The following is a 27,759-nucleotide window of genomic DNA, read 5'->3' on the forward strand; positions in this document are numbered from 1 at the left end:
GCATCTAGTAAAATTTTGAGGCCTTCTTGACAGAATTTGATCTTGTTTCAAGTGGAAACATATTTGGCTAAAGTGAATCCAGCTTATTTTATGCCTGTTTGATGTAGTTGAGCCTCTGAGGCCTAACTCATGTTGTATAGTTGAATCTTCACGTTTTGGCTTCAGTCTTGTTTTCATTAGTGGCTTGGGAAGGGAATAGGAGAGAGTCTCCAGGTGTGGCTACATCATGCTATCTCATGGGTCTACTAATGTAATGTTTATACTTCTAAACCCAATTGCCAACAGCACTTCCTATGTGTTGCTTATGTTGGCTGCTAAGCATATTTTCCTAATTTTTATATGAGTTTTACCCTTTCATCATTTATGACTTGGAAAAAAACCAGTGAGACTACATGTCCATATTACCTGATACTGCATGTAAAAAGAATGGTAATGCATTAAAAATATTACTATTCTGCTTGGAAAAAAAACTAGGTTTTCTTTGGTCTTGTGGCTGAGGCAGAAGACTAGAACCAGGATATCTAGATCATATGTCTAGGTCTTCTTGTGTGACCGTGGGCAAATTACTTAACTGCATTTTGCCTCATCATCAGTCAATGAGATTAATATTTTCTTATAATCCAGGAGTATTGTGATGATATATTCATTAAGGTTTGTAAAGTGTTTTGAGATCCTCTGATGGAAGACACTGCATAATTGCAAATTATTGTGTAAAATAATCATTTTATATAACTCCATGTAGATTTGTATAACTGTAATATATAGTTATACCTGTATTAAAAATATTTGTCTCCAAAGAAATGTATCTGTTGTTAAGATAATGTGTTCAAATATTAAAATAAAAGCATTTTGTTTCTATCAGTAACAGCTGATTATACAGTACTGTTGGTCAAAAAGACTGTCAATCAATTGATTCTCATTAAATTCCTGAAACAACTGACTCATATGACCTTACCAAGGCCATGATGCTGTATTCAAAATGAAATGGATGAACTAAGAAAACAGAAGCATTTGTATAAATCTTTTTTGTGAGTTATTGTAGACTTGTATCCAACAACAAACTAAACATTTTGGAGTAAAACCTCACCTACATCCAGTAAGTTGTGGGTATGGTGAGCCACAAATGAGTTGCTTGCAGCTCCCTAGCCTTGTGTCTGGTTTTCCCTATCCTCTGTGTAGTTTGGAGCAGCCATTTAACGTTCAGGAGTGCAGCACCTTTCAGTCATGAATGTTGATGGGTCTGGGAGGGTGAATACTCAGCTCGGCTGTCCACTTGAAGAAGCTTTCTGGCCCCTTTGCCCCAGTGGAGAAGAACAAAGGGTCCAAAGCAGGAGCCAGCATCTGGCTCATGACATTCAAAAATAAAAAATGTAGTGATCTAAAAATAAACTTAAATTTAGTAGAGTCATCTATGCAGGCCTCTTGCAAGGAGGTTGTGTTCTCATTTGCGGCACAGTCTCAATCATCAGTAAATAGTATCAACGATATGCTATTTTTTTATAGAGGTGCAGTAATAACATGAGCAGTTATTGTAAATACAGCTAAACATTTATAGTTCAGATTACTCTACAGATACCCCTCTGGTGTGAAATAAAGATAAAACACTTTATTTTCATTTGGTAAGGATGAGTAAGTACAACCCACTTGTGGCTTTACTTCATTCCACCACTTCTGAGATATGTAGTCATTCTTAGCTCCTGAAAATAACACTGGCTCAGTCTGGGTCCTGATCTCCTCATCAGCAACTCAAGCGTTGCTTTAATGATTTATTATGATGCCACCAGAACACCTTGATGTATTTATGGAATCATTAAAGCTTCAGATGATTATTCCATTCTTCTTCGAGTGATTGCTCCAATGCATTCCAGTTAGGTGTGCGCGCCTAACTGGAATGGATTGGAGCAACACATCTCGAAGAACAACAGTTACTACAGGTGAGTAACCGTCTTTTATTTCTTCTTCTTTCCCCATGGACTACTAAGTTACTGAGAATCTTCCCGCCACCCCCCACTTCTCTTTGTAATATCCTTGCATGTACTTGGATATTTTCCCTTTGACTTTTTACTTGTTGAGTACTTTTGACCTGTCCTAATAAATTATTTTTCCCTAAACCTTTTCCATTTTTGTTGCCCTTCCCTAAAGAAAGTTAAACCAGCTCATCTATATAATTATCTAGCTATCTTTAAAATCTGGCATTTGTTGTTCAACTTACTTATGATAAAAAGAAAATATACACACACTTAGATGCAGATATATTAAATAGATTTTTAGCTACTAAAGCCTAACTAAAGCTAAATAAAATATAAATGTTGCAAGAGAACATCTTAAAGTAGATATCATGACATAGTCTTCATGGAAAGTAAATATCTTGAGAGACGTAACAATAATTTATTGGGACTAAGTCAATAATAGGGGGATGCAGAGTACATACTATTTGAAAGGAGAGCATTACCTCTGTGAAGATAAGTTCCCAGAGCCAGTTGGTCTCTTACGTTTGGGAGCCTATTGTGGTGATGGTTGGTTATGAAATTTGTAGGGCAGGGGAATAGTACTGTGGGCACTCACTCATGCAATCTTTGGAATTACCTACAATAAATAATATAAAGACCTGAACCTGATTGAGTATCTTCTCCCAGTATAGGTCTAAAGCAGCAGACACCACTGCAGCTGAGGATGCAGAGGATAAAACTAAAGCCTTCCTGCCTCCCATCAGACCAGGGGACCCTCCTGAGGCATTGGGGTCATTTCTTGTTGTCCTCCACAGCACATGGGGGAATAATAGCAGCAGCTGTAGGAGCCTTCACAGATTTTTGAGATTACCAGTTACTTAACTCTGAATGAATATAGTTTTGTATTGTATTACCATTGGTTTGCTGGTCCACCTTCATCCTACCCTTTCCTACTACTGCAGCTCTTCAGCTGCTCAACCTTTACCCCTCTCCATTACTGTGCTTCTCACTTTCCTCTTCCTGCTCCGTTCCCTTTGGTTTCCTTCTCCCTTTATCTACTCTCCTCCCTGAGCACAACAATCCCTTCCTCTCACCCAATTCAATACCATTTAAAATTATGGGTTTTTATAATATTAAGTGTGTTTGTGCATGCACATGCTTGTGTAAAATATTATATATATAAAGACATAGAATTAACATTGAAGCCCCTTCACTGTGACTACTCACATGAATAAAGATAAGCAAGAGCATAAGTGTTAGCATAATCAGCCCCTTAGATTGTAAACTCTTCGGGGCATGGACTGTTTCCTCCCGTATGTTTGTGTAGTGCCTAGCATATTTTGGATGCTATTGCAGTTTAAATATTAGCAACAAAATAAATGCTGCAAAAGTGGGAAGACAAAATGTCTCATTTAGTATTGTCCTTTAAGTTCTGCATATATACTTTTACATATATGTATGCTAATTTTCCATTTTGTAACACACTTAATTTATGGCTTACAAAAACTATAGTTAGGTAGAAAATATTGAATAAGGGATAGATAATGTATTTCTAGATTTATTATGGAATATTGCAATTTTAAACATCTCTTTTTTCTTTTATTCTGCTGCAGGAGTGGGATGGGATATAGAATAGCCTTGTTATTGTAGGAGTATTTCTCTGTTCCCTGCAATGATTCCAAAAGCTCTTGCACACTTCATCAGTATTATTGTAATTCTTTGGCTGCAGGATATTTGGCAGCTGTTGCACCCCACTGGCAAATCCTATTCATACTTCTCTTCCATTCACCATTGCCATTGGAGAATTGATTTCTCTCTCTCCTGCTCTAACCTTTCCCAATTCATTTTGGATTGTTCAATGTGAAACATTTTAATTTCATATCATACAGCCATTCAGCTCACAATCCTTTTTTAACCTGTCACCAGGGTAACAGCATAGCATGCTTTCTTTAGGCAATCAAGTTTTTATTTCACATGCTTAATGTTGCATTAAATGTTTGCATTTTGTTTAACCCCCTTAAATACTTTGAACTGCAAATATGTTCTGTAGGGTAATGAAGTCTCTGATTTCAGTGTCAAGTCTTCATAAAAATTGCCTTATTTAAAATAAAATGTCAGAAGATGAATCCAGTTAATGAGAAGATTATTTAGTAAAATCCCAAATGGCTGAACAGGATAAGCATCTGAGAATAAGAACAAAAGTTTTCCATTGGAAAAACATTCCATATGCCTATTATCGCTGGACCTGCACAAATTAGAATTACATTTACCTGTATGTGCCCCTAATTGCATTATTGCATATGAATTATTAACACTGCAATAACATAACTAAGACATGAAAAAGATTCGCTACACCAGTCATCCTGTGAAATTTGCATATAATGCAGTTGACTAGAGAAACACAACATGAAAAACTTGATATTTTCCCTTCGCTCCAAATATCATGACACTAACTAATCTGTAGTTTTGGTAGATATTGGAATATTAGAATAAAAGGAGTGAATATAAAATATCTAACTAAATAATTAAAAAGTAAAATAAATCAAAATGCACATTGTGATCTCATATTGGTTGCTTTTAAATATGACCCCGTGAACCGAATCCAGCTTGTCTTGCTCAGATGAGTAGGGCCAACAAGTTTTTTTTCCCATTGTCTGGTATTTTTTTTTTAAATTAGATTATAGTAAATATTCTTAAAATGAGCAGAGGTATATAACATGCTTTGATAATTCAATGTTTTTAAATTACTGCTTAAAGCTTTTTTTCCTTTGGTCAGATTTTTATTATCTGTTACATGGGTGTAAATCCAGAGTAGATCCATTGATGTAAACTTAATTCACGCTAGTGTTCCGAAGCACAAAATATAGTTTAACAATATATCCAGGCTTTAAAAAATAACACTTACATTGTTATGCAATTTTGACATTTTGAAGTAGTAATATTAATGTACACACTCTTGCCTTTTAAAATCACATATATGCATGATATTATAAAAATGCATTTGCTTTGATGTCCAATCCTAAGTGTTTGAGGTTTTGATATGAGAAAGCTTTTCTGTCTTGGTGAGTTCATTGCTTATGATAGAGCAGACCCATATAGTTGGCTTTGTAAGGATTTTTTTTTCTTTTAATGGCATTCAGCTAACCATACCAGGATTTAAGTGCCATTTCTTCTATTAATTTCCAAGCTCTTTCCAGTTTCTTTTATTCCAAGTTATACTATAACTACCAAATGGTATTACCTGCCAAAAAAGTGGTTTGGCAGGGATTGTTACTGAATTTTGCCAAAAGGAGCCAAACATATGGGAACAGTTAATTTATTGATTCTTTTAACCTCTGGGGAGCTCTTACGGAGAGTATATTACCTTTTTATCTCATGTACTTTAACAAAAAGAGCTATTGGCTTGAAATTTGATATGCCAATATACATGCTGAACTTCAATACAGTTATGTTCAATTTAGTCTTGTTTAAGAATACGATTAAGAGTGTAGAAGACTGAACTGGGACTTAATTTTTTTTCTTTTAGTGTCAGATCACCTCTGCGTAATTTTGTGTGTGTTTAATTGAAAATTAAAGAAGCATTTTTCAGATGGAAAGAGGTCTTAATCCCTTCCTCTTGCTTGATAAGGCACTTTCAGGTACATACATTAGAGAAGGATAATCCCAGAAAGGGATCTTTGTTATTACTGTCTCTGGTTTATGAAGGGCTGTGTTCTCTTCTTTGCTCCTTTTTCAGCAGCATAAGCTAATTCTCACACGGACACAATCAGAATCAGGATAATGTTCCTCAAAAAGCATGTCAGTCTTCCTGCACTTTCTTTTTCTGAGAAGGGGATGGGCTCCCTCTTTCTTGGCCCAATTCTAGTCTCATGCCATTGTAAATTAGGAGGAACTCCACTAAGTCAATAGTGATACCAATGTAAAACTGGTGTAAATCGGGTCACAGTTAGGGCCCATTTGTTTGCACCTCATAATGTGGACGTGTCTATTTCTGATATAGGAAGAGGGTTTGCAAGAATGCATCACTAATCTGGGCCTTTAGTGAGTAAACCACCTCAATAAATGTACATCTATATTTGTTTCATTAAACTCTCTTTGCTGCAGGTAATGTGTGTACTTTGCTCTGTCATTGTGTTTACTTTTAAAGGAAAACTGTAATTATCAGTTGTAATAACTCAGATGGTTGAGTGAATTAGTATTTAAATAGAATGTACCTTAAAACAAATTTACTCTGATCTCTAATGGCTCTTCATAAGATCTGAAAAAGCTGAATTTTCTTTCCTAATCTGTTTTGAGGCTGCCAGAATGACAGCTCCCTGTTTGATTATTAACGATACTGGATTATATTTCAAGCATTTAACTGTTCAGTGATTTACTTCTCTTTGTAATTAGATGTAGTGATCTAGTTTATTTAGTGTTAAACTGTAATTTTCTCTTAACAAATATTTAGCCCTTTCAAAGAATCTAATCTGAGCAGGAATTAGGGCAAGGTCCTGGTTCTATTGAAATCCAAGTGTGTTTTCCCATTGTATTCAGAGGGAGTCATAGTGGCTCCCAGGTCTTTTGTTCTACGTTTGTGCACTGCCTAGCACAATGGGGTCCTGGTCCATGAGGAGCGCTCCTAGATGCTATAATAATAATAATAATGATTAATAATCTGCTAGCTATTATGGTAGTGTTCCTTGATCTATTATATACCAGATTTAAAAAACAAAACAAATAAATATTTAGGATGTTTTTCTACATTTTCATATATATTCCATGTTGTAATTGAAATCAAAGTGTATATTTTTTATTACAAATATTTGCAATGTAAAAATGATAAAAGAAATTAGTATTTTTCAATTCACCTCAAAGAAGTACGGTAGTGCAATCGCTTTGTCGTGAAAGTGCAACTTACAAATGTAGATTTTTTTTGTTACATAACTGCACTCAAAAACAAAACAATGTAAAACTTCAGAGCCTACAGGTCCACTCAGTCCTACTTCTTGTTCAGCCAATCACCAAGCCAAACAAGTTTGTTTACATTTACGGGAGGTAATGCTGCCCTCTTCTTATTTACAATGTTACCAGAAAGTGAGAACAGGCATTTGCATGGCACTTTTGTAGTCGGCATTGCAAAGTATTTACGTGCCATATATTCTAAACATTTGTATGCTTCTTCATGCTTTGGCCACCATTCTAGAGGACGTGCTTCCATGCTGATGACACTCATTAAAAAAACAATCTGTTAAATATGTTTGTGATTGAACTCCTTGGGGAAGAATTGTATGTCTCCTACTCTGTTTTACCCACATTCTGCCATATATTTCATGTTATAGCAATCTCGGATGATGACCCAGCACATGCTGTTTATTTAAGAATGCATTTTGTGAAATTTTGCAGTAAAAGTAAAGAAGGTACCAATATGAGATTTCTAAAGATAGCTACAGCACTCAATCTAAGGTTTAAGAATCTGAAGTGCCTTCCAAAATCTGAGAGGGACAAGGTGTGGAGCATGCTTTAGAAGTCTTAAAAGACCAAACTCCAATGAAACTACAGAACCCCAACCACCAAAAAAGAAAATCAACCTTCTGCTTGTGGCAACTGACTCAGATAATAAAAATGAACATGCATTGATCCGCGCTGCTTTGGATTGTTATCGAGCAGAACCCATTGTCAGCATGGAAGTCCCCTGGAATGGTGGTTGAACCATGAAGGGATATATGAATCTTTAGCACATCTGGCACATAAATATCTTGCGACGCCAGCTACAACAGTGCCATGAGAACTCCTGTTCTCACTTTCAGGTGACATTTTCACAAGAAGCGGGCAGCATGCAGCGTTATCTCCTGCAAATGAAACTAACTTGTTTATCTGAGCAATTGGCTGAACAAGAAGTAGGACTGAGTGAACTTGTAGGCTCTGAAATTTTACATTGTTTTATTTTTGAATGCAGTTTTATTTGTATGTAATTCTACATATGTAAATTTAACTTTCATGATAAAGAGTTTGCACTACAGTACTTGTATTAGGTGAAATGGAAAATACTATTTCTTTTGTTTTTTTACAGTGCAACTACTTGAAATGAAAAACAAATATAAAGTGAGCACTGTACACTTTGTATTCTGTGTTGTGATTGAAATCAATATATTTGAAAATGTAGAAAACATCCAAAATATTTATTTAAATAATAGTCTATTATTGTTTAACAGTGCCATTAATCACAATTAATTTTTTTAATTGCTTGACAGCCCTAGGAAAAAACCATTCAAAAACCATTAGTGGAATCATGGTCTCATTGAAATCAGTGGCATTTTTAGTTTAGAAGGGGAACATTATATATTGCACTTTGTAGATCTCTCTGACTACAGTGACATCCATAAATTGAGTAGGAGGTACCTCTTGCCTAGGGTGCCCATATCTTCAGAAATCTGTTGTTAGACCTGGGCTCTCAGTTAGGTTGTTAGTTGAGGGTTTGACTGCAGTCCCAACGTATATGGTGTCTGGAGTTCCTACTTCTGCTGTGAGGCTGGGCTAAGCAACAAGAGGTGCTGCTCTGAAACACTGACCCAGCAGTAGGAATTTCCCGCAGCCCATGCTGCCCACTTTTCTACAATGCAGAAAATGTGATTGTTTACCTGCTACAAAGCAGCTCCTCCTCTGGCCTGATCCAGGCCCCCATTGGTGCTTCAGACCAGCAACACCCTACAAATCAGTGTCTCTTCCTTACTGGATTCCCCTTTACACAGTTACAGCTCTTTGCTTTCCCCAACCCCAAAACTGCTTTGCACCTCTGCAGGCCACCTCCACCTCCTCTGGGCCACAGCTGCTCAACCTCTAAATCCCCAATGTACCCCACGACTACTTCAAGGCACCTACTCCTCCCAGGTCCACCCACTTCCATTTTCTCGACCAGCAGCAACTTGCCCACTCCTGAATTCCTGGCTTTCCTTGTCTGCTGTTACAACAGCCTTCCTGGTCCCAAATGCAGGCTGCACCAAAACCTCCTTCCCTATTTCAAAGTTCTCCAGCTCCCCGGTCTCTCATAATCCACCAGCTTCCCATGTCCCCTTTAGCTTCAGCTCCCTCATTCTCTGACTTTATCTGTAAGTTACCCCGTTTTGATCTCCAACTTGAGATTTCTCTGACCCACCCCTGCTCTGAGCTCCTCATCTGCTCTTTCCCTGCACCTGTGAGAACTCAGGTCCCACCTGCAATCCTCAGTGCTCCACAACTTTACTTCCCTCTGGCTTCCCCAGTCCCCTTCTGATTTATAGGAATCTTTCCCAAGAGGGGACCAGGGGGCTGATAGCCTTTCTCCCTTTCCCTGGTTTTCCGGGGTTTGCCAGCTGGCTCACTTCCCCCTCTTCCCAGCTTGTGTCTTCTGGGGACTACTAAGTGGGGGTGCTGCTTCCACAGTCCATCGAGGTAGGAACAAAATCCTTCAGTATTAGAACCGCCTGCACTCCCTCCCTCACAAAGAAGGGTTCAGGGAATTGCCACCTTCAATAGGTGGGCTTGCCTTACATTCTGAGGGAATCTACATCAAATGTGGGCAAGAAGACACAGATCATAGAGAGACCCTGCTTGCTGTGATATGGGGCATCCCTGAGCCAGGGTGGGTTCAATGGGAAGGGGAAGAGAGCACCCTATCCCCCAAGTCTCAAAATCTTCCTGATGTATCTCTATCCCCGTGCCTGCACATCTGCCAGACAGCTAATATGGGTTTTCATTTTGAAATTATAGTTGTTGTACTCTTGCCCTTCACTTCTCCCTGTTCAGCTGCTACTGGTAGTTTTTCCTCTGAGTTTCCAGGAGGCATCAATTAGAATACTATAGATGCTGGACCAAAATTATCAGTCATGTAGCTCTGTTGAAGTCAGTTTGGCCATATATCTGGCTTTGTTCCTAATCCTGCGATACTTGCCTCTGGAAATGATTTGTTTTCTGTGTTTCAGCCATCTTGCAGAATAACTGTTTACCTTTAGGATTTCAAATACATTGTTTGCAAGTCAACAAAATATAATGTACATCATATTTGTGCAACTTCCATTGAATATTTGTACTTTTGAATTACTTACCAAAGTATGGCAAGTTTATTTTTCTCTATTTTGTCATCTCTGGAAGTGAAGTGTGCTAGAAAAAACAATGTTTTTACGTGTAATAGTGACAAAAGTGCATCTGATTGGACCCTGGCATCAAAATTTTCTATGATTGGCACTTACTTCAGTGATTTTCGGCCTTTCATTTCACAGTCAGTTTTTGTGTGCAGCAGAGAAGCATCTTTTTGAACATTTAGCCCATATCCAAAACAAAGTGAACAGTAAAGATCAAACACATTTATGGTTTATTTCTATTTCATATACTTCGAGTATAGAATGGCAGATTATTACCTAGTTGACCTGCATATTCTGCCTTGAGTGCACACCATACATATTTATTTGAGTCAGGTTGCACGGGGGTTTATAAATCAGGGCCGATGTAAGTGGAAGATATTATTAAACATAACAGAACATTAGAGAGACAAGGTGGGTTTAGTAATATCTTTTATTGAATCAGCTTCTGTTGGTGAAAGACACAAGCTTTCAAGCTTACATAGAGCTCTTTTTCTGAAGTTGGCCCAATAAAAGATATTAGATTAGACCATGTGTCTCTCTAATATCCGGGGACCAACACAGCTACAACAACACTACAAAGAACAGAACACTTGCAGCATTGGCCATTATGGCCAAGATCTTCAAAAAGGCAGCCTTAAGTTTGGGTCTCAAATCCATATTTAAGCTCTTAGATAGGTATCCTGATGCTCAAAAGTGCTGAGCAGTGAAGCATTCCCTGTGCTTTCAACGGTTTGGAGCTTGAGTGTTAAGGATTTTTGAAAATTGGCTATTTATTTGGGTAACTAAATAAGGATTTCTGAACTTAACTTTAGGCACCCGTTTTTGAAAACTTTGGCCTACCATTAATTTTAATGGGTGACTGATTTCTAACTGTGACACTGAAACTGTAGTTTTGAAGAAAGGTGATTGAACATTATTGTAACTTCCCCTAAACTACTGCTATCAAAAAGAAAAAAACACACCTCACTTTGTTTCCAGGTATAACAGTATTTAATCTCTCTATATATCACTGTGCGCTACCCTGACTGCGTATGAGCCAAAGTCACAACCTCATGAACCTTTGGCCAAGAAGCGAGAGACTTAACAGCACAGCCATACTGACCAGCACAGCCATACTGTCAAAAGGAATGACATGTTGCAATAATGCAGTGTTTCTCAAACTGGGACCGCCGCTTGTGTAGGGAAAGTCCCTGGCAGGCCGGGCCGGTTTGTTTACCTGCCCTGTCCGCAGGTTTGGCCGATCGCAGCTCCCACTGGCCGCGGGTCACCGTTGCAGGCCAATGGGGGCTGCAGGAAGCAGCGCGGGCTGAGGGACATACTGGCTGCTGCTTCAAGCAGCTCCCATTGGCCTGGAGCAGCGAACCATGGCCAGTCGGAACTGCAGTTGGCCGGACCTGCGGATGGGGCTGGTAAATAAAGCAGCCTGTTCTACCAGGGGCTTTCTCTACAGAAGCGGCGGCCCCAGTTTGAGAAACACTGCAATAATGGCTGTGGTTTGATTTTAGTTTTAAAGTGATTAGTGGTGACTCAGAGAACAACATGCTAAAATGTTGGCAAATTTCACTATTAAATTAATAGACCAAAACACACACTGAATGATTCTAATTGTTCGAAAACTTATCCAGTGTTCAAAGTTGTCCTCCATAAATGTAAGGTTGAATGCATATTTTAATATCAAAAGGTCTTAATATTTTACTAAATCTAAAAATTGAGTTTAAACAATAGCCAACACCAGCCCTATTTTCAATATAGACAGAAAACATGTAGTAATTCTGAAGCACAAGAATGAAAAATATAATGCAAGCAAAAATGAGTTTGGTATCTTAAAATAAGACCCAAATATCTGCATGACAAAACTACTGCCAAATTAGGCAGGGTTGGCATTGTCTGCTCAAGCAAGCTCAGGCTTTAGGATTAGAGCCCTGCAAGTCTTTGGAAATTCACTTTCTATCATGGACCATTTTTGTGGATCGGATACAAATTTTGTATCCATGCAGGGCTCTAATTGGTATAGTCTAGGTGGTACAAATAGGACTGTAATGCACTGAAGATCTATGCAGGAAAGCCTGTGGCTTAAGTCAGTGTTAGTCCTTCACTTTCATGAGCAGTATTACAGTTACTTTTACCATTTTGTATTAAACTATTTAATTTTTTTTTACAGAAAAAGGTGTAAAATGCAATGATCTGTGCAATGCAATGCAGTGTTTTCAAAATAAAATATTTTAATGTATGATAATACATTTGGTAGAAAACATGTAAAATACAATAATTTTGATGTCTAGTGTAGTTAATTCTCTTCTTTTTGACTGCTTTCTTAACGGCAATACATTTCTTAACATAAGTCAGTACCATTGCTTGATATAAGTAGTTTACGTGAATAGTCCCTATTCCCATAAGTAGTCCCATTGACTTGGATAGATCTACTCATGTAAGTAATGTTTGCAGGAATGTGCTCTCATGTACTTTAAATTATTTTTAAAATAAATTCCTCTTCTTTGTACTTGGCAAAACATGATCTCACGGTTCTGTATGTCACCTACAAGGACACCACAAACATAAAACAAGAAGCAGCATCTCTTATCCAGCGTTAGGGACCTGACAAGTAATAAGAGGTAATGAGTTTCAGATATCTTGATTTAAATTCCTTTATTTGTAATTTTAAGACTATACTGGCTTTTGACTAATAGTTTAGAATCACTTCCCTTGTTGATTTAGGACCTGATCCAAAGTCAATGGGAGGCTTTCCATTTATTTCAATGGGAATTGAACAAGGTCCTTATGTTGGTGTAAATCCAGGGAAATTCCACTGAAGTCACTGGTGGCATTCTGGATTTACACTTGTGTAATGACAATAGAATTTTCCCCACAGTATGTTAATATTTTGTATTTATCCAGTTAACCTTCAATGTTACTTAATCGGGACAGCTCCAGGCCCCAGCACGCCAAGTGCGTGCTTGGGGCGGCAAGCCGCGGGGGGCGCTCTGCCGGCGCCGCAAGGGCGGCAGGCAGGCTGCCCTCGGCGGCTTGCCTGCAGAGGGTCCGCTGGTCCCGCAGCTTCGGCGGACCTCCTGCAGGTGTGCCTGTGGGAGGTCCGCTGAAGCCACGGGACCAGCGGACCGTCCGCAGGCAAGCCGCGGAAGGCAGCCTGCCTGCCCTGCTTGGGGCGGCAAAATTCCTAGAGCTGCCCCTGTACTTAATCATTTTAGTACTCAATATTCAGCTAGCATCAACTGGCTGACAAAAGGGTGTTTGGTGTCTGTAAATGGGTATATTCTTGATCCAAATTTAATACAAAGCAAATTAAATAGAAATACCATTTTGCCAGAACCATTCAGCAGTTCATTCAGGCTTTGTCTCATAAGCTAGCACATTATGACTAGGATAGGTTATTTTTTTCTATGACATACTCAGAACTGTAATTTAGATTAATGATATAGTTTATTACTCTTGGTGAGATGCATATACATATAGTAGAGAGACAGCATGTGTTTTTGTGTATGTGTGATACGCGTGTGTGTGTGTGTGTGTCTGTATAAAATATATGAAGTTGCTGAGTATGATATTCTCAGTTTTTAGGCCTCTGTCACATAATTTTTAGTTCTTAAAAATATCCTGTGAAAGTGCTGCTTTTATCTTTTCTGTGCAGTGAAGAACTTTTATGTTGGAAAGTGTTGAAAGTACTCAGATAGTAAAGCTTAGATTTTTGTTTTATTTGGCAGTACACTTCTGTTTAGAATTCCTTTAATCTATCCATTCCCTGCTTTTTTATTCATCTTGATAGCTGAAGGTTCTCGAAAGGATTTTTCTTTATATATAAAATTATTAAATTAATAATGCTCAGAAATCTGAGGTTTTTCTTATTTGTGGGAGGGACATGATAAGATGGACTCTTGTGTGAGCTGTTAAATTTCTATTTGCCTTTCTTGGTTGTTTTTTTTGTTTTGTTTTTGTTTTTTGTTTTTTATTTTTTTGAAAATAACAAAAAAACCCAACAATTTATACGGTAGATCTAAAGTTTCATTAAAATTGCTTACGCCCTGTCCCAGGCATTTTAAGTGGGCCATCTGTCTAAACATCTCTCTATTTTTTTCTGATCATTTCCTCGACTTATTCATGAGCCATGGGAGGGCTCCTTTGTAGTCTCCATGTAGCTGGTTCAGTCTACCCCCACTGAATACATCTATGTGCTTGCATAACATATCTTTTCACAGTGCTGAAAATTCTCTGAACTTGGTTCAGATGAATGGCCCACTTTCTGAAGCAGCCCCCCCACCCACCGCAAAGATTTGTATGCAGAAACTGACCTCAGTGGCTACAGAATCCAGCACATTATTCTTGATCATTTTACAGGCCACCTGCTGTGAAAGTTATGATGAAGGATTTCTAATGATTCTTTGACCATTAACATTGTTTTAAGTCAATATTTCACTTTTATTTAACTGCTGAATAGGTAATTGTACAATTGAAAAACAGCTTTAGTGAGTATCACATAATCTAGTTTTGCAATGCTCATAATCCTTGATAATTGGAGAATTCATTAGGATAGTTTGGGCTCTGTATTTACCTAAAATTTTATGCAGCAACAATATAAAAAGTAAAGAGCATTTGTAGGATTTTTTGGAACATTATAGCTCACATTTTGAATGGTAAGAAATCTATACTCCATTTCATGACCCTTTAGGAGCTGGTGACATTTATTGTAGTCGATTACATCATTAACAGCAATCGAGAGACAGGAGTTTATTTGTCACACACTACAGAAAATTGTAGTTTTATTGAGCTCCTCCATTCTGATTGGTTGGTAACAATCAAAGTGGACAGGCCTGGGGCAGAGCTATTACTTGATTTGCTTTTGTGAATGTCTGTTTTCCTTGGTTGCTTCACTAGAATAGATAAAAGTTTAACTAATATGTGTTTTCCAGGAACACAATAAGTGTGTGTCGATTTAAAATTTCAGCAGTTGGCAGTTTCCCTCACTGAAAACGTATTGCAGCAAAGAAAACCAGAAGTATAATTGCTGCTGTTCATATAAAGTTAAATAAACCTTTTATGGGTGGAGGAGGGAAGAGAAAATGTATGTTCAGATAAATTATGAGACTAGGTCAGCATTTATTAAGTTCAGGATGATATCAGAGATAAACAGGATGTAAATACTCCAAATTACAGACCATTTCCCCATCATGTTCTTTAATATTTTAGCAAGAGAAATGTGCATAGAAGTGACTCTCATATTTAGGGCCAAATTATCCCCTTACTCCTGGTATGTGCCCGTCTACTGTTTTTCTTAACATTTCCCTCAGAAAGGGGGATTCCAAGAACAGAGCCTCAGAATTACTTTAACTGCATAATACCCATGTGATTGAGGGAGACATTGCTGTGGACCATGTTCACCTCTGCCTTATACCCTCTTCCTGTTGGTACTGCCTCTGCTTCTGCCCTGCTCTGCCCTTTCCACTGCAGTTCCTCACCCCTCTCCTATGCACGCTCACATAATACTAATCTCAAGGGAGAACAACACACACTAATCTGTGGGGGCCACCCCCCTCTACCCAATAACCATAAGCACATCCCCCCTCTCTGCACTTGTTTCCACCAGCACCCAAAACCAAGCATTATTTTTTGCTGTTGTCCTAGTCCTACAATCCTTTGCCAGTCCCAAAGGATTGTGGGGTTTAAGTTCCATCAAAGAAAGATTATGTGAAACTTTTTGCCCCAGGTCAAAAAAAGGTTGTCCCACACATTTTATAATGGTAAAAGTGTGTGTGTGTGTGGGGGGGGTCACTTTCAGAAATGCTTTTGGTCTGGTACAGATGTATCAAATTTCAACCCAAAATGGAAACGTTTATATAGTTATAAACCTCTGAAAATGACTCTCGAGAATGAAAATGCGCGTGTAACCTTATCTAATGGCGTTGGTATGTACTTCCTTTATAATAGGTAGAGACACAAGTACACGTACAAGTACATGTTAGCAATATCAGTGTGCCAAGTTACAGAGGTATGTGATAAATGCGTATTTGATTCTCTGCCGCTATCTCATTTCCCAGGGCTACGTCTTGCATTCCAAACCTCCAAGCAGCTTCAAATAACCATCTTTTTAAAAAACAAACACAAATCCCCACCCTTTATTTGTGCTAGGAATAGTTTTTTGGAATTTAGAAGCTTTGACTTCCCTTCTAAGTCTGGGAAGCTGTCCTTAGGTTGGACTTAGTAACCATATGAGTATGAAGAAACTACATCCTGCTGGAGGACACTCTGGCTCTAGAAGACTCATTTGAAAGGAAATTAATCTAAAGGTAAAAAGGTTTAGGGTTCTCAGAAGCTAACTTCCAAATCCATCTCAGTCAGTATAGCTGCAACCTACTGTTCCAAACCTGTGGGCACCCAGTTAACAGAGCTGGAAAAGTCCCTTTGTAAAAGGATCCTGCAGTTTCAGGAAACAAGAGAATTGCACCTGGCAACAAACTTCACGCAAGACATGGCTCTGCATTCACCCTGCTGACCAACAGTGTGATAGAAAGAGGGAGCCTATGGCTCTGCTCATGGGTGTTTGACACCCAGGCATAACTGGGATAGTAGCCATGCTTTTCAAGAAGGAATACACTCGATAAAGCTGAGCAAGAAAGGCTGAACAAAAATAATCTCTGCTGGGAGAGCAAGATAGCCTTTTTTTTTTCCCCTTTGATTGCCAGCGAAGTCAAATTTGTGAGGTCACTCCCAGCCAAATTAAACACGAGCAGGACCAAGCCCAGCACACTATGCCCCGGGTAACAAATAATCTGATGCTGTACTGGCAATGAGGCTGATCTACTGATATCCTGGGAGTAGACTTCACCTCTTTCACAAGAACTAGGGAAATCACAGCACACACTGCTAAATCCTATCAGTCGTTGCATCAGGACACCATATAGAATTCAACCAGGCGCCACCAAGAACCCACTAAACTCCTCCTCCTCTCTCTCCTTATCCCAGAAAATGTTGGGAGAACATCACACTGTTAGCTGCCTACTAACTGTCCAGGAAATTTCCTGATTCCAGTGTCTATACTCTTCTACTTGCTGTCCTGCAGAGATCAGGATAAGCATATCTGGGTGGGATCTAAAATGGCTAAACTTCAAGATGGAGACCTGGAGAAATATCATTGCTAACAATGCTCCATGGAGATTTTCTCAAATCTATTTTGACATTTGCTTCTGTATGCCAATAGAAGAGGCTTGTACAAGTGTTGTGAGTATAGACAGGATCTCTAGGTAAGATCACTTGGGAATTTTGGAGTGGGTCATACTTGAGAGGGGATGCTTTTGAGTCCAAGGTCAAGATTTTCAAAAGTGACTAGTGACTTTGAGTAATGTGGCCACCTCAAACGATTGAAGATACAACTTCTTTACTACATCATACTATCGTGTGTTCCATGTGCGTATGTAATATGTGTGTTTATGTGTGTTTATAATGAAGAGTATGTGTGTTTATGAGGAGGATGAGGAAAAATAGGTACCCGCGTAAAATGAATTCCAATGCTATCCAGGTAAAATTATTATACAAGAATAAAAATAAAAAATTTAGAAGAAAAAAGATATATGGATTATTTATCAAGGATGTGCCTTTTGGAGCAAAAATAAGATGCTTTTAATTTTTCTTTTTAAAAATGCAAAGCGGGGTACCACCTTGCACACTTCAGCTTCTCTCAGGCTACGTCTTCACTACCCGCCGTATCGGCGGGTAGCAATCGATTTCTCGGGGATCGATATATCGCATCTCATCTAGACGCGATATATTGATCCCCGAATGAGCTCCTGTCGACTCCGGAACTCCACCAACCCGAACGGCGGTAGTGGAGTCGACATGGTGAGCCGCGGACATCGATTCCGCACCGTGAGGGCGGTAGGTAATTCGATCTAAGATACTTCGACTTCAGCTACGTTATTCACATAGCTGAAGTTGCGTATCTTAGATCGATTTCCCCCCGTAGTGTAGACCAGCCCTCAGTTTGGAAATACAAGCAGTTGGATGAGTCTTTGCATGTATGGGGCTGTAATGTGATCTACAGCCTCCTTACTGAATGTGGATGGGGGGAGGAGAGTCTCTCCTGTTTACAAGCAAGCAGCTTGATCACAAACCCAGGCAGCTGCCAGTCATGGAGGCAGGCACACACAGCTGCAATCAGTAGAGGAAACAAGGCCTGCTATAAAGGGGAGAGTGCAGAGAAGGAATGGGAGGCAGAAAGACTTGGAATAGCAAGGTGGTGACAGCCCTGCACCAGACTGCCTCCAAGAAGACAGCCAGGAGACTGAAGGAGACTGCAAACCCCAAAAAGTGAAGGGTCGACAGGCTTAATTGAAGGTGAGGGTCCAGGAACTGACCTGACTGAGAGAAAACTAAGCTGGCTCAGAAGAAGCTGAGGCCCCTCAAGAAACCACACCAAGAGGCAGTGACAGGGGCCTAAGGATATGGTGAGCAATAACAGGTGAATACAACAGATAGGGCAACTCAAGTTAACAGTGGGACACTTATAATTAAAGGTTAAGTCATGTGTAGTCTTGTGAAAAGAAGACTGAGTGGGAACCTGATAACAGTCTTAAATATGTTAAGGGCTATTATTACGGTTTCCAACTTTCTAAGCGTACAAAACCGAACACCCTAGCCTTACCCCTTCCCCAAGGCGCTGCTCCCCACTCACTACATTCCTCCTCCCTCACTGGCTCGCTGTTCCCCACATTCACTCACTTTCACTGGGCGGGAGCAGGGGGTTGGGGTGTGGGGGGGGTGAGGCTCTAATTGGGGGTGAGGGCTGCGGGGTGGGACTGTGAATGAGGGGTTCAGGGTGTGGGAGGGGGCTCTGGGCTGGGGCAGGGGGTTGTGGTGCAGAAGGGGGCGAGGGCTCCAGCTGGGGGTGTGGGCTCAGGGGTGGGGCCGGGGATGAAGGGTTTGGGGTGCAGGAGGGGGCTCCAGGCTAGGGACTGGGGCCAAGGCATTCGGAATGCGGCAGGGTACTTGCAGGTTGAGTCAGGGGGTTGGGATGCAGGAGGGGGCTCCAGGCTCGGAGGTGAGGCCGAGGGATTTGGAATGTAGGCGGGGGCTGTGGGTGGAGACGGGGTTGGGATGCAGTAGGTGCACCTGTCCTGTCTCAGTGCTGTGTCCTGGAAGCGGCCAGCAGGTCTGGCTCCTAGGCATGGGGGGCCAGGAGGCTCTGCACACTGCTCTCGCCCACAATCACCGCCCCCACAGCTCCCATTGGCCATAGTTCCTGGCCAGTGGAAGTACAGAGCCAGTGCTCGGGCTGGATGCCTGGCAACCCTAGCTATTACAGAGGATGATGATCTATTGTTCTCCTTGTCCACTGAAGGTAGGATAAGAAGTAATGGGCTTAATCTGCAGGAAGGAAGATTTAGGTTAGAAATTAGAAAATGTTTCTATCTATTGGTATAGTTAAGCTCTGGAGTAGGCTTCCAAGGGAGATTGTGGTATTCCTGTCAATGGAGGGTTTTAAGAACAGACAAACACCTGTGAGGGATAGTCTAGATTTACTTGGTCCTGCCTCAGCTCAGGAGGCTGGAAAGACTTCCAGCCCTTCCAGCCTTACATTTCTATGATTCTATAATTAGCATAATATGCCGTGGATACAGTGCTTCAGCTGCCTAGTAGTTATCAAGCATTTTGTAAACATGACGGCAGGGTTGAATTTTAAGGAGAGAGTTAAATGTGGACAGTGTAATGGACCACTCTGATGTAACATAAAAGGTGCACTTCCCTGGGTTATCTTAAGTTTGTGAGGTCATAGACTATTATGGGAGGATATAGAACTCTGACCTCAAGTCCTGGCATGTAAAAATCTTCAGTTTATTGTATCTACAGAGATCCATCAATAATGTATAAAATACATATAATGTTACAAATAATGTATGGATATTATTCGTTTGGCTGAATTTGCATGCTTTTGTGTCTAACTGGCCTTTAACTTAGGTTTGTTGTCTGTGATTATGATGTGAAGGTGACGGTGAACCAGTTTTGCTCTTGAAGTTCCAAGTAGTCTTTTTATTTTTTCAAGTGCCACTCTCCTTCCTTCCTTCCTTCCCTCTCCTCATCTGTTTTTCACCATTTGCAATATCCCCGTAACCAACGATGGCTGGATTTTGGGATTCTCCTCAAATTTTATCAGTACACTTCAGTGACACAGGGTGTCAAGGCAAAGCAGAAAATATCTCAAAAGGCTTCTCCGCTAAAAAGTTTTCTCCTTATGTGCCATAATGGACCAAAAAAATGGTATCCGGTAGTTTTCCCAAACATGCTCCCTGGCTGTGTCAATAGGATTAATGATGTTTAAAATCCTTTATGGAGACCCTATGAAAGAAGTTCATGTGATTAAAAATGGGGACAACCTGAAAATGCTGTTAAAATATTCTTTTTCCATTCCTTGCTTTAGAATTTCTCTTGCTAAGCTGGATCTGAACAACTGGGAGCTGTCGGTACAGCTAGGAGATGGAACTTACTCTGTTACAGTTTCAAACAACGGGTCAACATTCTCTGTAAGTTTTGCTAATTTTCTAAGAAATGTGAGGCATTGAGTCAGTGTATATATTATTCTTGATTTGTGGTACAGATCTCTCATCTGTTCGGTGCACTAGCACAGTTACACATTTGTTTCATCTTCTGCAGGAGGCCTTGCTGTAAATTAGAATACCATCCTCCATATGCTAATTAAGTGGTACATTTCCCATACAGGGATTTATCTACACTCTAAAGTCAATGAAACATTTTTGTATTCTACTTTCTTCTTACATTTGTTTTCTAATTAACAAAATTGTTGTTTAATGCCTTACTTAGAAGTGAGCTTTTATGCTGTGCCACAAGAGGTATTTGAGAGCAAGAAATTAAATTGCAATTTAAGATACTGGTAAAAATCAAACAAACTAACCAGGAAAAATGCATAATCGGGATGACAGTAGCAAGCTACCATTAAAACTGAGGGTGCAAATACAGTAATTAGCCACAATATGCTGACACTTCATTTTGTGTCTGGAAACCATTTGCTTCAGATGCACAACTGTATGTGATTTAGCTTTTACAAAACTTGCTAAATAATTTCTTTCATCTTGTGATATTAAAGAGTGAAAGGCATAAAGCATTGCATTATTTTAGGATTATGGTGGAACCACAGATGGTGATAAAATAAAATCAAGCTAAATCAGAGGTAGGGTAACTTGGAGAGTTGGGGGAAAAAATTCATGGAGGAAATTGTTTTTATAATTCTGCAGTGCTGATTTCAAAGCTAACCTGAGAGTTTTAAGAATGGACACCATTTACATGAAGTCTGTCAAAGCTTTAAGGCTGGTATTTTCAAAAGATCTTCAAATTAATGCAGCTCCACAGAAAATCCAAATTTAAATATTTCATGTCATGAATACAGCTTTCTCAAGTTGTTTTGCTTTGTTTAAAAGTTCTCTTAAAAAAGAGCAAAGATGTAATGATTTTAACTTAAAACTAGTCAGATTTTAGGGGGTGTGGCTGCTTGCGGCGGCTGAGCAGCTGCCGGGGGCCTCCCGGCTTGCGGCCACTGAGCAGCCCTGGGGTCCCTCTGCCACAGCTGCTGAGCAGTTCAGTGGTCCCTGCCGATGGCCGGTCAGTTACAGGGGCTCCCTTCGATAACACTAGCGGCAACTGGGGAGATGTGTGTGTGGGGGGGGGGGGTCCCTTCCAGCGGCCTCTGAGCAGATCTGGGGTGCCACTGCCAGATGCAGCTGGGAGCTGCGGGGCGGGAGGAAGGGACCAGCTGCTTGCAGCAGCTGAGCAACTGCAGGGAGGGACCCTGCCAGCAGCTGCGGCTGGGGAGCTCAGGGGTCCTCGCCGGCAGCCAGTCAGTTGCAGGAGGATCGCCCGGGAAGGCTGGGCTGCTGCAGGGGTTTCCTGCTACTGACTTCAGCAGGTGTTACTGAGCATGCTCTGTATACCCTAACTAGCAAATTCAGTCAGATAACAGTTTTTCACACTACAAGGTGGCTAGTCAGCTGCGGGGGCCCCCAGTGTCGCAGAGGTTGCTGGAAGTCATGAATTCTGTGGCTTCTGTGACCTCTGTGACATAATCGTAGCCTTATTTATTGTGCGAAGAAGAAAGTAGCTCCGAATCCTGACTAGTGCCTGGTTAATGCCCATTTGAAAAATTCCATAAACTCCTTTAAGAGTACAGTCCTCAGAGTCTTGTGTATTCCATTGTTCCATAGCTGTGGGAGTCACCCTTGATGGGGAATTGTGGAGCAGGTTCTAAGGTTTTTGTCTTCATGCACATTTTCCTTTGGATAACTAAGTGTTTTTTTTAACCCAGTTAATTAATTTGGTGCAAATTTGTATTGTTTGAGGGTCTTATTTCAGTTTAGTTTCATCTGGTTTAAAAAGGTAATAAATTGAGCAAAAAGTTTTTTTTCCTCCTGCTAAGGATAGCTCATCTCAATTGATTAGACTCTGCCTGTTGGTATGCATACTTCCACCTTTTCATGTTCTCTGTATGTATAAATATCTCCTGTCTGTGTGTTTGCAAAATTAGACAGTTTACATGCAAACTTGCACCAGTTTAAAAACACACCATTAGTTAAACCGGTGAAAGTTTGTGTGGAAAAGGCCTTTAAAACCAGAATTATGCTTCTGCCCCGTGTAGTTATAAAGATAACCTTGAAAGCACCAAGTGTTACCTTCTAGAGTCTGGACAGAGCCTGGTAGCCTGAGAGGTGTAAACTGCCCTGTTCCTCTCAAACATATAACAACTGAAGAGGACAATTTAAATGCCAGTATTATTTTTAGCAGTTTTAGCAGGAAAAAAGCGCATGTGCATATCCCACAATCAAAAACGGTCTCCCCAGCTGTCCACTAGCCGGCTGCCAAAACCTCCAGCTTCTTCAATGCCAAAAACAGCAACATATCAAAAAGTGAAAATGTTGTGACAGTCTAAAATAAATGGAATTTAATATCAAAATAAATAACACAGGAGGAGTTGTACTGATTGGATTAACTATGAAAAATAATACAATAAAACCGTCCATATTTTAATTTAAGTGAAGCGGCTCCAGAATTCCCAGTCTGTTGCAGCACAGTGAACCCAGATTTTAGGTCCAGCTTGTCATGGACTCTTTGGTTCTACGTGCAGTTAAAAAGACAGCGCCACCATCATAATCAAAGGGTACGGAGTATGGTCTAGGAAAGAATAAGTAACTTAAAAGTAAACTTATTTTCAGTACTTAAAGTGTAGCTTAAAGGAATTTATTATCGTTTCATGCCACTTTGCCTGAGAGAAAGAGACTGGGGGGCAGGGCAACAGGAAAGTACTGCTCCACAGAGTTCCAGCAAGCCTGAACAGGATGGCCATGGAGCTTTCTGCCCTTGTCCCAGCATCCTAGGCAGCATGCTGCTACTTTTCCCTCAGGTTGTGTTGCAGTGAAGCAGACAGGAGCCCTCATGGGCATCCCCATACAGTGTCACTGGCCAATATGTAATAAAATGAAATACATAAGGGGGAGAGAGAGGAGTAACTGGATCCCGGGCAGTCTAGAGGTTCAACCAAATGGACTGAGAGCCAGTAGCTTTCTGGGTTCTAATTCTAGGCTGGCCAGTAACTTGCTATGTACCTTGGATAAGATACTTTATTTCTTTGTACCTTAACCAACCTAACTGGAAATTGGATGAGATAGGTGAATCCCATAGATGACCAAAGGCTACATCTGAGCTAAACTTCCCTGGGTGCAAATATATTAGAAAATAGAACCCAACCCTGGAGATTGTAAAGCAAAAGGTAACATTATTCAACACCAAGACCATGATAAGATCAGGTTACTGGATAATTAAAGAATGACACATCATTCTGTGTTTATAATTTTTTGTCAAATTTCTTTTTATCTTCACCTACCTCATGGTGGTTCATGGGTCACTGTAATAAAAATAATCAAATCAAAACCTTCTGAAACATTATTTTAAAAAATTGCGATGAGAAGAAAAAACCCTCTTAAAACTTTAAACAAGAAAAATCAAAGAAAGGGCAGAGAAGTCCTGTTCCCGAGAATCGGATGTAATGTACTATGGAAAATGCAAAGCCCAACTGCACTGACTTTTTCCAGTCAGATTTTTCACCTAGAATGTGAAAAAAACAAATACAAGCCACATGTTGAACTTTTAGTTTTACTCTTCCCTGTTGCACTGACAGGATCAGGGATGCTGACTTTGTGGGATGGATGCCCTCATCGTTTGTGACAAAGGTAGCTGAATCAATTGTTCAGTTGGATAATTCAGTGATCAGTGAAGGGATCATCTTCCCAGCACAATTTGATCCATGGGTCATCTTTATAATTTTCTTCTCCTTACTGTTATCATAAGAGTAATACAAATTATTGTTCAGTGTCAAGGAACAATAATATTTATTGTTCATGTTTTTTAATTTGTTGAATTTTTTAAACTTGTCTTTCTGTGCAGCTTACTCAGAACAGAATTTCCTTAGTGCAGCCTGGCCTAAAAACTGAGTGCCATGGCTTCCCAGAACTTACCTGCTCAAGGGCTCACAAGCTTGCAGCGATCACTTCAGGTCTATAAAATACTCCAAAAGTAAAGAGAATTTTCTGCTGCTTGTGCCTACAGTAAGGGCTGGAAAATAAGTAGATTAAGGTGTTTTACAAATAAATGAAACTCACTCTCCCCCATTATCCTTCAGCCACTCCAATACTTAACCAATTTGTGCAAAATACATTTTGTTTCATTTTCCAGTATCAGGCATTATCCCAATGTCAGTTCATCTACATGCACTTTAATTGTTAAGAAATTTTATACTCAAGTTGGTTTGTTTAAAATCTTGGCTACCTTAATGAGATCTGTTCTCTTGTACAACATGAACTCACTAACCTAACTCTTGAAAACATCAGTGTTTCTGTTTTCTTCACTTTATTGCTTTATCCTTTTGTATTGATTGCCAGAAGAATCAATGAATTGGCTGCTCGTCATACTTCGATCTTTGAAAGACAAATTCTTCATACTCCAGCTCTTAGTTTTCCTATCAATTATGTATATTTTTCATTATCAAGAAATTGTCCGATCATCATGATTACCAACATCAGTTTTAAAACCTTCCATACACCAGCATAGTGTAATAAAACTAGAGTATTTTTGTTTATTCAGTTTGGACTCAAATATTATTCCTTCAGATGTATGGAACAATCTAGGCATGAAGCATCATAGAGTGGTTGGAAAGACTAGATCCACCCTGAATCCAGATTCAGTAGGCATGGCTGCTGTGTGGTTTCTCTCTACCACTGCAGCTGTTTTAAGCCAGGGTTTGGAATAGTGTCAGCAGTCTCTCCTGGCCAGGTGCACAGGGTATTTCAGAGGCTAATGGAGTCACATAAGGGTGGGTCTGTGGCCTGCCTCTTGGCTACTTTTATCGTGGTCTTCAACTCCAGACTATTCAGAGCTAATGTGAAGACCCTTTTGTTGTGAGTGCCCTATTCAGCTATTTTGCCAAGAGACCCTCCGCATAGGCGCTGTGTAGGGCATAAGTGATGTGGAGGTCCTTGGGCTGACCCTTTGCACTGTGGGTGAATGTCATACCCAGTGAGAATCTTTCATCTCAGAAATCTTTGTGGAGTAAAATAATTTAGTTAAATTTTATAATAAAAAGTAATAGCAGAGTGGTAGAGAAATTTAAGAGATATAAACAAGGGAGAATTTAAATACAGTGGTCCAGGATCTTCTGAGCTTTAATTTATTGAATTCATCACCCTATAATTTGCCTGTTGCAAAGTAAAGGGTTTGGTGATGAACAAAAGAGTGAAAGATAAATAATTACATGCTTGTAAGTGTCCTCATTTCACTTCTACCACCCACCCTCTTTTCTTCCCTCAATAGTTTTCAGTATTTATTTCTTTCTGTTATGAATATCTCCAGAACTAGAAAGCCAGAGAGCAGGCTGAATTAGAATCTTTGTTATGGCAAAGATGTTGGCAGGGTGGAGAGGATTTTATTATTATTATTTTTGGCTACACTCACTGTCTTCACAAAAATGAAGAGTGAATCCAATGTTGGACATCAGCAGTAAGGAATGACACGTTAGAAAGCATGCTGCTTTCTCATTTTTGTTGTTTAGTATTTTACAGTGCCCAGAAATATGCCAGGTACTTTAGAGAACAGATTAAAAGATATGGCCCTGCCCAAAAGAGTGTACAGTCCTTGTTGCCTATTTACAGTTCATTTCTTGCTATGTAGGTTGAGGTTCTTGTGTCATATTAACAAAGGATTTGAAGCTATGCTGCATGCTACAATGTGTATTTTTAAAATCTCTTTTGGGAAGGCAATTTTATGTAAAATTTGTGTCTGATTCTCTGTTTTAATCTTCCAAATTCTCTGTGTTCAAAGTGCATTTGAGAACTGCTCTGCATCATTTCTCTGAGCTTAGCAATAATTTTTCTCCTTTATTATATTTGAACATTTACCCCTTCCCTCTAGGGCTCTTCATTGCTATAGTGGGTACCTTACTCACCACTTAACCCAGGAGTGGGGAACCTTTTTTCTGTGAGGGGTCACTGACCCACAGAAGAAATCAGTCATGGGCCACACACAGCCCCATGGAGGGCGGGGGAGCACGGAGGCTCAGGGCTTCCCCCCACGGTGGGGCGAGCCGGTGCTTGTGGCTCCAGTCCCGCGGGAGGATGCGGGGGCTCGGGGCTTCTCCTAGGCTCTGGGGTGGGGCCAGAAATGAGGGGTTCAGGGTGTGGGAGGGCCTTCGGGCTGAGGCAGGAGGTTGGGGTACAGGAGAGAGTGTGGTTTCTGGCTATGGGCTCTGGGGTGGGGCTGAGGCGGAGAGATTTGAGGTGTCGGAGTGGGCTCCAGGCTGGGGGCAAGGGTTTTGAAGTGCAGGAACAGGCTTAGGGCTGGGGCAGGGGATTGGGGTGCGAGAAGAGGTTTGGGGTACAAGCTCTGGGAGGAAGTTTGGGTGCAGAAGAGGGTTCCAACCTCGGGAAGGGGGATGTGGTGCGAGGGTGTGTGCAGGCTCTGGGAGGGAGTTAGGGTGAGGTAGGTGGTTCTGACCTGGGGCAGGGGGTTCGGGTTGTGGGCTTCAGCCGGGCGGTGCTTACCTCAGGCGGCTCCTGGTTCGCGGGGCTAAGGCAGTCTTCCTGCCTGCCCTGACTCTGCACTGCTTCCAGAAGCAGCCACCTTGTCCAGCCCCTAGGCAGAGGAGCCAGGGAGCTTTGTGCGGTGTGCCCGCAGGCGCTGCCTCTGCAGCTCCCATCGGCCATAGTTCCTGGTATGCAGGCCATGGTAGCTGCAGATCTGGCGCTGGGGGCAGGGACAGTGGCAGTGTGCAGAGCTTCCCTGATCACCCCTGCTCTTAGGGGCCGCAGGGACATGCTGGTCGCTTCTGGCAGCTGCACGGAGCTGACCGGACTTTTAATAGCCTGGCAACCCAGCTTCAACCTGCAGTGGAGCAAGCTGGTGCTTGCAGCTCCAGCCCCGCCAGGAGGATGCCGAGGCTCGGGGCTTCTGGCCCACGGTGTGGAGACTTGCTGTGTGGTGGATGAAATGAAGCAGCAGGCCAGATTCGGCCCATGAGCGGTAGGTTCCCCACCCCTGAATTAACGTCACCTTTTCCATTTAGTTGACAGAGAATTTCCAGATGTTTTCATTTACAGAGTAGCTTCTTATCACTGTAGTTCTGTCAAATGTAAGCTATGAAACAAAGTGGCATGAAC

General features: G+C 40.7%; 1 protein-coding gene across 7 annotated transcripts in view; it reads left to right on the forward strand.

Annotated features, from left to right (window-relative positions):
• PCCA (propionyl-CoA carboxylase subunit alpha) overlaps window positions 1–27,759 on the forward strand; it is a 414,132-nt gene that overhangs the window by 266,322 nt on the left and 120,051 nt on the right. For 6 of the 7 annotated variants that reach the window (XM_039502573.1, XM_039502579.1, XM_039502605.1 and 3 more), the window contains one exon: window positions 20,469–20,571. In XM_039502573.1, coding sequence (XP_039358507.1) covers window positions 20,469–20,571 — 103 coding nt within the window. Of the gene's footprint in view, window positions 1–2,641; window positions 3,148–20,468; window positions 20,572–27,759 lie in introns of those variants that run through there. The other variant, XM_039502619.1, reaches the window with a different exon arrangement.

This window comes from Mauremys reevesii, linkage group 1, assembly GCF_016161935.1.
Source record: "Mauremys reevesii isolate NIE-2019 linkage group 1, ASM1616193v1, whole genome shotgun sequence".
Lineage (NCBI taxonomy): Eukaryota > Metazoa > Chordata > Testudines > Geoemydidae > Mauremys > Mauremys reevesii.